The 10,808-nt window shown below is 38.5% G+C and overlaps 1 protein-coding gene across 6 annotated transcripts; it reads right to left on the reverse strand.

Moving 5' to 3' along the window:
* Positions 1–229: 229 nt before the first annotated feature.
* On the reverse strand, positions 230–7,575 carry LOC110626520 (GBF-interacting protein 1-like). Of its 6 annotated transcripts, none has more exons than XM_021772480.2 (10): positions 7,177–7,575; positions 5,860–5,903; positions 5,256–5,524; positions 3,629–4,224; positions 2,915–3,254; positions 2,428–2,537; positions 2,273–2,343; positions 2,008–2,100; positions 1,138–1,590; positions 230–749 (listed from the first exon to the last, which is right to left on the reverse strand). In XM_021772480.2, exons 1-10 carry the CDS (start codon positions 7,379–7,381, stop codon positions 405–407), a joined length of 2,526 nt encoding a protein of 841 aa, XP_021628172.1. In that variant the 5' UTR covers positions 7,382–7,575; the 3' UTR covers positions 230–404. The 6 variants fall into 6 exon arrangements, with proteins under 6 accessions (XP_021628172.1, XP_021628171.1, XP_021628166.1 ...); XM_021772479.2 differs by having other exon boundaries at positions 2,008–2,103; XM_021772474.2 differs by having other exon boundaries at positions 2,008–2,103; positions 2,273–2,537.
* Positions 7,576–10,808: the final 3,233 nt, after the last annotated feature.

The raw sequence follows: 10,808 nt of genomic DNA on the forward strand, positions 1-10,808 counted from the left end.
TTTCTCTGATAAAGGAAACACTAACCACCAAAAGAATCCTTCTTTGTCTCCTCTTATATATCACATAAAGAAAGGAATAAAGCAAAGGTGAACATGAAACTAACTACGCACAATAAATTTGTACAAGACCCGGAATTTGATTTCGCAAAATCGATACGTTCGCTATCTATATGTTTTCCAATATGGAAAAATGACTGCTAAATTGTCTGGATTAGAAAGCCTCTTGGGGTGGTAAGCGTAATTACTCGATGCGTCTAAAGATAAATGTGAATATTCAGAATTGGCATCGGTATGCATTGAATAGAAAAACATTATGTGGATTACTCATTTCACAAATGAAAACTAAACTTTCTATAACCACTTCAATCCCTTACAAACAAGGGGTTAGATTGACATTTACTTTTTTAGAAGTTTGCCGTCCAGTTGAGATGACCCAATTGAGGCTGCTGATAAGCACCAACTTGTGCCCCAGGTGCAGTTGGGGCAACACCAACTCCAACATTACCGCCCATAACTGGACCCAAATGATGCGGATTTGCCATTGCAGAGGGCGTTGGAGGAGGGGGAGGATATAATCCGGGGAATTGCATGTGAGAAGATTGTGCTGCAGCCGCATTGAAGGAAGCATGGCCAGTATGGGATGGCAAGTAAGCAGCATGAGGTGTTTGCCCAGGCATATTGTAGTATGGAGTAGATTGCAAACCTGGAAGCTCCCTTGGATTTTGAACCCAAATTTCAGAAGTCTCTGCCTGCCAATTATATGCAGCTTCAAACTTAAGTCTTCTCCCATTTAAAATGCAATCAACAAATATGCACTATAACCTTAGACCAATTTATATTTCCCTAATCCCCATTTCAAAAAAAAAAAAACCTTAGACCAATTTATATTTCTGAAACAGTATATTGATAGAAAAGCACAAAATTAACTAAAAGGATACAAATGAACCAAGTATGCATATACTGCAGTATGTCACCATGTTAGAACCATTTTTTAATAACAAGAGTTGTTAAACATGTCAAATAACTAGGAAATGCATGATCTGTTATATAGTTGGTCAGCAAACAACATATTAGATAATTCATAGCATCAAGGTCTAGCAGAAAGACATAACAATCAAATTCTTATCAACATTGTACCTGTGGATTAGGAACATAGATATTCCCATCTTTGTACTTGATCCGAGATGAATCTTCAAGCCCAGTCACACTTCCAACACCACCTGGAGCATTGATGGCATATCCAGTTGGACTAGTGAAATTTCCAAACCCAGCAGGATTGCTGCCAGGAACTGGCTTAAACTGCTGGATTCCATACTTGAGCCCATTTGCACTGAGATGGGAACTACCTCCAGGCATCAGCAAGTAACTGCTGCCATTTGATGGATGCGGATACGCAGGGTTGCTTGAATAGCCAGGCATAGCCATCTGTGGAACATAAACTGGAGACAGGAACTGTCGATATGGCATAAGATTGGCATAATGTGAAACATGAACTTGCGGGTACATCTGTGCCATTGGTGGCTGTTGCTGCTGTTGTACCATGGTTATTGTTGAAGCTGGTATAATGTTGGCCATATATGAGGTTAAGGGCTGCAGACATGAAATTTAATAAATGACAATTAAACTCAAATTGCCATAATGCAACGGCATGTAGTATCTTGAGCTGAAAGTATCAGGGAAACCGATTATAGAAGAGTTCTTTTACACATTGATCTCTCAAGCAACTTTAGTTTTTATGGTTCCGAAGCATTAAACATGGTTCGTATAGAGGCCATAACTAAACCATCCCAAATGTCTTGTACCCAAACCAAATCATTGTGAAACGCAACATAATTTCCCTCAACACATCCCAGCAAATTGAAAGCAAAGTAGCAACGATCCAGAAACTACTCTTATGTATTTGCATCAATAAAAGCATTCCTGTACATGCATTTACAGTGGGGCAGATAACAGCAAAGGAGCAAACAATTTATTATGCACATAAAAATATTGTGGCATGAAAATTACCTCCTGTGGTGATGTTAGACCCTGTCCGCGTACAGTTTCATCAATTGGCGGTCTAAAATATGATATATCATAACCAGTTTGGGGATCATATGTCTGCTGGCAAGCCAATAAACATAAGAGAGATTACAAAACTAAGAACGGTTACAGAAAAATGATATTTTATTTCAAATAAAAGCTTTATTTAACTATCTACAACACCAGCCAATGCAACTTGGTTCGGACCTGAAACGCCAAATAGATTTTCTTAATGGAGGAATAGACTCACCGAAAAGCTTGGTAATTCAGGACGATCTTGCCGCTGCTGTGGCTCTGGAGTTGTATAAGATGGACTATTGTCTGGAACTAAACCAATATCAGCAAAAGTGTCCAAATTTGCAGGACTTGAAGACTCATCAGGCACTCGATGCTCGGACACTGTACCTGATGCTGGAGAATCAGATCCAGAATTTCTAACTTGTTCTTCTAGTAAGTCTACCTGCTTGCTGCCAGATGCATCATCACTGGAAGACTCTGGAGCAGATACTGACAAGCTGCCATTGTTATTTCATATTTAGCTTGAATAAAATGAACATCGACTTTATATTCTTATTCATCTATCGATAATTTTCAACCAAGCTTATATGCATAACCACACATTTGCAGATGCACATTGCATAGGGCCCATAATAATTTTCATTTTATTATCCATCTCTCAAACTCAATCTTCTTAAATTACTGCTTTTTTAATCCTCCAAATCATAGTTCTGCCTCTTTAATAACTTGTCCCAACTATTCCTTTTTACTTTCTATCTCAAATCAAATGTTGCATACAATTATAATGTAGCATTCTATATTACCCTCAGTTGTTCAGATGCCCCAAACTTTGGAATAATTCTAGGGGAACAGGCATAGGAGACTATACACAAACCTTGCAGCAGATTCTGCATTAGATTCTTCCATAACTCCAACAGCTTCAAATCCAGATGAAATATTCCAGGAAGTATCAAACTCTGTCCCAAAACTGCCAAAGGTCAGCCTGCACCTATCAGTTTCAGGGACTCGAATGTGTTGCGCTATGATCACGTTTTGATTTTCAAAGACATGCACTTGCAAGGTTTTGTCCTGAATACCCAATGTATCTGATTCCATGTCCTTAGAATTGTCTACCGGTGGTGAACTAGATTTTTTAGGTGTTCCAATCACTCCAGGGCTACCAACACTTGATTTTTGGCTTGATTTTGGTTTCCATTCCTTATTATGCTGAGCAGCTGCATGAAAAAGATTATAGTCAGTTATGCCTCCCTTTCTCCCCCAGAGCCCGTTTTGGGTGGGGGGGGGGGGGGGGAGCGAATACTCCCCACTTTTCATGTTTGTGAAGGAGGGAGAAAAAGTGGAAAATGAACCTGCCAAACAGTTCCATCCCGTTTTTCCTTATATTTATTTTTTGTTTTTATTTGAGAAAAGAGAATGATATGAAGATATTATAGTAACCTGAATCAATACATTATTTTTCTACCACCAAAAAAAGAATGAAATGAAGATATTGTAGTGACGGGAATCTTTTTCTCTTCCTTCTCAAACAAGATGTTACTCTCACACTCCCTCCTTTTCTTTCTCCTCTTACTTTCTTCCCAAGTATTACCTTTCTGATGACCCACAGCTGTTTGATGTGGCCTGTTATACTGATTGCTTAAGAATGATCTGCTGACAGAAATACTGGGAATAACAGATTCAGTTGCAGCAGTTTGACTAACTTGGTCAGTTTTTGAAATTGTGGGGAAAGGTAGAAATGATTCTGAGATTGAACCTTCGCTTCCCAAAACTGAATTTGAGAAAGAACTGCTAGGCATAGATGAATTTTTCATTGCATTTTCAGAAGGCTGCCTACGACCACCCACCACCCCAACCTCACGCTTAATTGCTCCAACAGCAGCAGATGATCTAGATTCAGGAGATGGCACATGAACAGGATCTGTTGAAGAGGAATACACACCAATAACAGAATTGCTTGATGCCAGTGTTGCAGAATGATGTTGAGGATTGGATTTTATTACTTGTACCCGCGAAGCTGCATTGGGAACCACATTCCGCTTTTCCTCAAATACTACTTTCCTGTTGGTGACATTCAAGATAGTATCTCTGGTGTCTCTGGATTGAAAATCAATTGGTCCATTAGAAGCTTGAGTTGAAGTTCTTGCACCAGAAGGCTTTGCATCCCCTGAAGTTCCTGATAAGCTGCTGAAAAAAAGGGATCATATTCAATATTGTAATTATACAGTGATTAGACTTTTGGCTATGCACAAAGAATAACAATTAAATCTCAAAAGGCAAAAGAATCAACCACATGTATGATGAGAACCACAACCCCAAAAGAGAGTTCCATTTTTTTTCATTTGCTTCCTTATTGTCTTTATCTTTGTATCAAAAAAAAAAAAACAATTACCCAAAGGTTTTCCAAAAATAGTAAAAGAACATTCTTGATGGGGTTTGAATATATGTACAGCCATTATATGGGTTATAAAATGAGAAACATAACCTCTAAATCCCAGTGTTCAAAGCTTGGTTCACTAAAACCAGAATGTTAACAATAGCGAAGATTCAATACATACTTATAATCAATCACCTCATAACCATTATGACAGCAAGAAGCAATTTAAGCTTATAAAGAAAATTACTATGGCAGAAACACTATTCAGGTAAGCATTCAAGGGTCAAGGGAGAAAATGGGACAAGAGTACTACATACAAATGAAAATTTTTTAGCAATTTAAAGAAATTTTGCCATATGATTGAAATCATCGCCATCAATTGCGAAAACTTTAAGCTACGCATCTCCAAAATACCATGCAACCCAACTTCCCAACTAAGCTCATCTGAACCACAAGCTACATGCAAGCCGTATTTTGACATAATTGTAAGGCTTTAAGGTGCACTTTGAGTTAGCATAAACATGCATAGGATGAAGGTCAGACTCAGTTTAATTGTATTAACTGTACCCACATAATTTAATGACACTTTTCAAAGTTCAGTTCCTTTAAAAAAATGTAATAGAAAAGGGCACGTGTTACTTAGTACAGGTGGATAGCAACTGACTATTATATCGAAAGGGGTCATGGTTACCAGCTGATGTCTTACTCATTGTAATTATTCTACCTGAAACCAGGAAACATAAAAATTGTGCGATAAACATGAAGTATTTTAATCACCAACAATAATTTACTGTAAATGGATAGGAGCAGGAGAAAAGCAGAGAAAAGACAATAAATATACCCCTTCTCAGGAACAGTCACAATGTCTTGCTCACTGCAGGATGTTAAACCTTGCTGCAAGGCATGCTTTGCTCCTCCAGTTGCATTATGGTTAATTCTATTGTCTCTTACAACACGGAACTCTTTATTCATTCCTGCATTACCCAGTACAACTGTTCGAGTGTAGCCTACTTGTCGAGCATTGCGATCAGGAAATGTATGAAATGCTTTCCTTTGACTCAAATTCTCAGAATTTTTTCTTGAATCAACAGCACCTCCATAACCCATAATCTGAAGCCATAAGCAAGTAAATTCATGACTAAAATGTTAGATCAGAAAAAACACTCACATACAACTAGAACAGTATCCTCAATGTGCATTACTGAACTTCAATAAGAAATGAGAATCTTAAACTACTAGGTATTAAGCACAAGTGGATATCTCAAACACCACCATGACATATTAATTGGTTCGATAAGCAACAGCTTAGTGATCTTTACAGGTTCCTCACAGCTAAACAAGACAAGACCATAGAGAAAATAAAGAAAGAAAGTGGGGTTTAACAGGTGAGGGGGTGATAAATCACAATTAGACAGAAAGAAACAAAGACATAAACAGTATTATACCTCCTTCTTCTTGTCTTTTCTACTCTTCACTTCATGAAATGGATCTGATGAAAAAAGAATAAGAATACACTTGAATATAAGAATTATACTTGCAACAGATTAAAAGTTATCATCTGATAAATGACCAGAAAAAAGAAGCGGTCAGCAAAAGTCCCAGAGGGGAATAACTATAGCACAGAAAAATTTAAAAAAAAAATGTAAAAGAAGTAAAGAACTATAGAAACATCCACAAAAGGAGGAGTTAGCATCAGAGCATTATAGAGCTCCCCAACAAATCCATACACACACCAATAAGAAAAAAAGTGAAAAACTCAGTACGACCACCAATTTCGCATTCCACAACAGCATTCTCACATTACACTATAACCTACTGAAGCCTTGCCTCTAATAAAATTTCCTAGAAAGCATCCAACCAATAGTACAATATCATTGATTGCAACAACAGTGCTCCTGAGTCCTTAAATGGGCAAATTACACTCAATTTGGCAGGACAGAGGCAAAATAAAAAAGGAAAAAAGAAATCAACTCATCCTTTGACATATAACAAAAGCTAATCTTCATTAAGAATGTGTTTAAACCAATAAACCTTCATTAGGCCACCCCTAAATACCTGTTAACTTGAACTTCTACATTCATAACTAGCATAATGAACATAAATGACCCATAAAGTCCAAGAGAAAGGCAGAAAACTTTACAAATTAACCCCAAAACTCCCAAATTTCCGACTCCCATAGTCAGAGCGTACGATAATCACCATTTGCCTGCTCTTGATACAACAAAATATCAAAGGCAAGGCAAATTTTAATGAACTTATTCTTCCAAGGCAAATACTAGGGACAGCTAGTTACTATCAACATTCCTTGTCAAATATCAGCATAAAGTACCAAAAATGGATAGCAGAAAACACAACATAAACACCTGAAGCATAGCAAATGGAATTTAAAAAATAAAAAGACCAAACAAAATGTGAGCCTAAACTTAAAACGCTTGGAGGAAGTTTTTTAAAAAAAAAAAAAGTACGCCAATTAACTTTCCAATTTCCAAACTCATAATCAGCACAAAGCTACAAATTCCCGTTACTCAAAACGCCCAGAAACACCAAAAACAAGGCCAAGAACACAACCGCATGAAAAATCCCAATATTTAAGCTCGTAGCTAATCCATTCCAAACCCCAGAAAGACCCCATAAACCTTCTTGCTTCAAAACTTTAAAAAGATGGGCACAAGAACACCAATCAACCATCATTTGAAATGCAACAAGGAAACCAAAAGAAAATGCCAATAAACCATTTGCAAAACAAGTAATAAAAAACTGACCTTGATTGAGCAATTTTTGGGCGGTCTCATTAGGATCCATATTGGTCTCTTTAAGGGCGATGTAAATATCAGCATCAGAGAAATTTCCCACGATTTCCTTGATTGATTGTATCGTTTTCCTCACTCTAGCGGAGAGTGTATGCGTCTGTGATTGCGTCCCAGTAGTAGTAGCAGCAGCAGAACTAGTACTAACAGGGGCGACCATCTCTCAATAACACTCTCCACGATTAAAATCAACAATTATGTTGATTGCTACTAAACTTGACTGTTCAATATATAAAAGGGGTTTAAGTCTACAATCTGAAAGGGGTATCAAGGAAAGGCTAGGTCTTGCATTTATGGGAAGAAAAGGGAAGAACGGCTTTGGGCGGAGAGGGGGGTTTGCGCAAGTAAGGGTTTTGAAAACGTTTTTACCCCTCAATGACTTCGCAGCCCAAATTGAAGTTCATCTGAAATGACTGGTTTGCCCTTCACTTTTGCATATATTCCCTTTTCGCTCTTCTCTCCATTAACTTTTGCCGCTAATTTGCATTTCTTAAAATTTCCATACAATAGTTTCTTACAATTTAAATATAAATATCTCAATAAACAAGTACTTCGATCTATCCACATAATTAAAGCCAGTAATTAATCTCTCCTTAGAGTTATAGAGAGAGAATTTTATTTAGGTATTCAGAGTTTTTTATTTCTCAATATATTTTTTTATTCTCTTATTAAAAGAACATTTTCTAAATTTATTATATATATCGCTTTTACTTAAGGATAGATTACTCTTTCTGCAATATTTTTTTTTAATTTAATTTACGAGGTTTATAAGAAGATATTTCAATGAGATTTGATGAAATAACCTTGATAAATGTTGTTTTGTTGCTTAATGGGTCTATATGCTCTTATTCATAGGGTGGACTACTAAATGCTTGATGTTAGCAACTTAGGAACCTCACTGCCATGTGCTATTATATTTTCAATGATTTCATACGCTAAAAATGATTAAATTGCATTGAGTTCTACTGCATCTTTTTCCTAAAAAGTGGTTGTCAAACTGATTTTAAAATATGAATCCTCTCACAATAGTGGTTCATGCTATTGTCATAGGTTTGATGCCATCTTTTTATGGTTGCAGTGGAGCTAGTTAGATGATTTGGCTTATCTCAAATATGGATTGTATGGACAGTGGTGATTTGTTAGTGGCAAATATATTTGTTTGGGTGTTTTTCTATGCTTCTTTAAGTAAGATGAGCTATTTGATTTAGGATTGAGGATTGATTTAATATGTAGTTTAATTATGGGGACTCTTTGCAGATGTGTATGATTCATCATACTAAGCCTTATAATGCATTTGATGAACTGACATCTGATGGGTCTTCGAATGCAGACACTTGGATAGTGATTCGATTCGATGAGCTTATCGTTGATCCGTGATTGGTTTGATGAGGGGTAGATATCTTAGAGATTTTGTATAGGTCCCTTCATATTCAATCTTGTGGAATGGGACTTGCAAAATGTGAGAGAACGGTCAGAGAGCCTACCAGAGATGCCTCTGGTGGAGATTCTCCGACGCTCAAGTTAGATCTGGAGTTATTTGAGGAATGTGGTAATACAAAGAGAAAATAATAATGGAGCATTGAAGAGAAGAAGAGAGTTCCAGGGGATATGTGTGAGCAGTGACAGGAGATGGAGTCTGAAAGAGCATTAACCCCTTGTTTTGGGTTGGTTCTAAGGTATATATACCCTGATCATTCTGATGACCTCTAACGTTAAGTCTCATCAGATTGGACGTGGACACCCTTTGGCAGGTGCGTCAAGCGGCTTATAAATGTAGTGTCAATTAGCCCATACCCTATCCATTCATTTCGTGTCACATCAGCCGAGCGTACAACATGCGTATTAAAGGCTTCAGAGGGAGCTAGAGAGGCTAACCATCATGTTGGAGGTCGGCACCTTACTCTGATTTCATCAGGTCGTGCTTGGCTCACTTGACCTATATAGAGGTGAGTTCCTTTCAATTACTGAGGTCGGTCACATCTGCATTTAATGCCTCGTTGTAGTATGAGCTTTAAAGAGATTTGCCCGTCTGCTCTGAACTTTGAAAAGGTCAGTCAAGGTCTGTATTTATCTTCAGATTATATTAGATTGTGTTCGGCTTGCTTGGCCTTTACTGAGGTCGATAGTATCCATATTTAATTTTCGTTTGTAGTACGAGCCTTGAAGTGGTCGACCTATCCGTTTCGGGCATTCGTAAAGTCAATGGTGCTGATGGTCTGATCTTCATACTCCATAGGTTGGGCTTTCTACTGTTTAGTCGGACCGGATGGAAAGGTTCATACGTCCCTTCCAAATCCTGAGTACACGTATCACGATCTTAACAGGCCCTATTTTTTATATGTTATCAGATTTTCTTTCACTTCTCTGAGTGTAACGACCCAGAAACCGGTACCCCTATGTAACGGCCCGAACCGCCACCGGCGCTAGGATCCAGATCAGCTTAAGGCCGCCGGGACCCGTAGCAAGCCAAACATACATCCTATCACCTGGTCAAATTCCATACATGATCAAACTTTAACATAAAAACTGTAACATAAGATGTATAGACCGAGATTGACCTGTATGCGACATAACTGGAAACATAAAAGAACCCCCTACTAGAGCCCTCATCAAAACTCTAGCTGGGTCAACATAACATACATCAAGCTGGGATCACATCCAAAGAACTAGAACCTAACCTGTGCATGCATCAAACCACAAACATAAGACCTCTACTAGGGTCCTCATCAAACTCTAGCGTGGTAAACAACACATGCCACCAGTTTGGTTCAAACTCAACTCAACACTAAACATAACATACATCATGTATTAAATACCTTTGTTTCTACTCACTGGGCTTTTTAGCTCACCCCTCTCCCCTAACCCCAGTGTTGCAGGTATGAGGACGTTCGGGAAGTCTCAAGAGTTAAGGCTTTGCTTGTAATAGATTAGAGTTGTGTGGACATGTATTGTAAATTGATATAAGGTATTGTAAGATAATAAATTGTAATGTAAGTAAAGTAGAGATTGGTTTGAACCCCATGAGGTGGATTAAAAGTATCCCACATCGGAAAGAGGTAAGGAGGGGGGATGCCTGATAAGGGCAAGCCTCAAGAGACCCCAGTGGACGCATTTTGGGAAGACAGGGTAGTAAATCCCTTGACCCAGAAACAAAACCGTGAGGGGAAGGACGCTGGGCGTGAACCCAAAGCAGACAATATTCACTGGTGTGGGCCCAGAGGATGTTACAATTGGTATCAGAGCCTGGGCCTCATGAGTACGGTGTGCTGAGCGAGGACGCTCAGGCCTTATGGGGGGAAGGAACCCCATGAGGTGGATTAAAAGTATCCCACATCGGAAAGAGGTAAGGAGGGGGGAAGCCTTATAAGGGCAAGCCCCAAGAGACCCCAGTGGACGCGTTTTGAGAAGACAGGGTAGTAAATCCCTTGACCCAGAAATAAAACCGTGAGGGGAAGGACGCTGGGCGTGAACCCAAAGCAGACAATATTCACTGGTGTGGGCCCAGAGGTTGTTACACTGAGGGTTATTTATGATGGTTTGAGAAGGAAATTCAGTCTGTTGATTTGACAACAAATTGATAGTCTTCC

This window comes from Manihot esculenta, chromosome 11 (assembly GCF_001659605.2).
Source record: "Manihot esculenta cultivar AM560-2 chromosome 11, M.esculenta_v8, whole genome shotgun sequence".
In the NCBI taxonomy this organism is placed as follows: Eukaryota; Viridiplantae; Streptophyta; class Magnoliopsida; order Malpighiales; family Euphorbiaceae; genus Manihot; species Manihot esculenta.

What these genes read in the sequence shown, in the direction of transcription:
- LOC110626520 (XM_021772474.2), bottom strand. Translation starts at nt 7,381, where the DNA reads ATGGTCGCCCCTGTTAGTACTAGTTCTGCTGCTGCTACTACTACTGGG. An exon ending in CCAAAAATTGCTCAATCAAG is followed by an intron (nt 5,904 to 7,176) that starts GTCAGTTTTTTA and finishes TTTTTTCATCAG; the next exon opens with ATCCATTTCATGAAGTGAAG. An exon ending in CTGAATTACCAAGCTTTTCG is followed by an intron (nt 2,104 to 2,272) that starts GTGAGTCTATTC and finishes TTGGCTTGCCAG; the next exon opens with CAGACATATGATCCCCAAAC.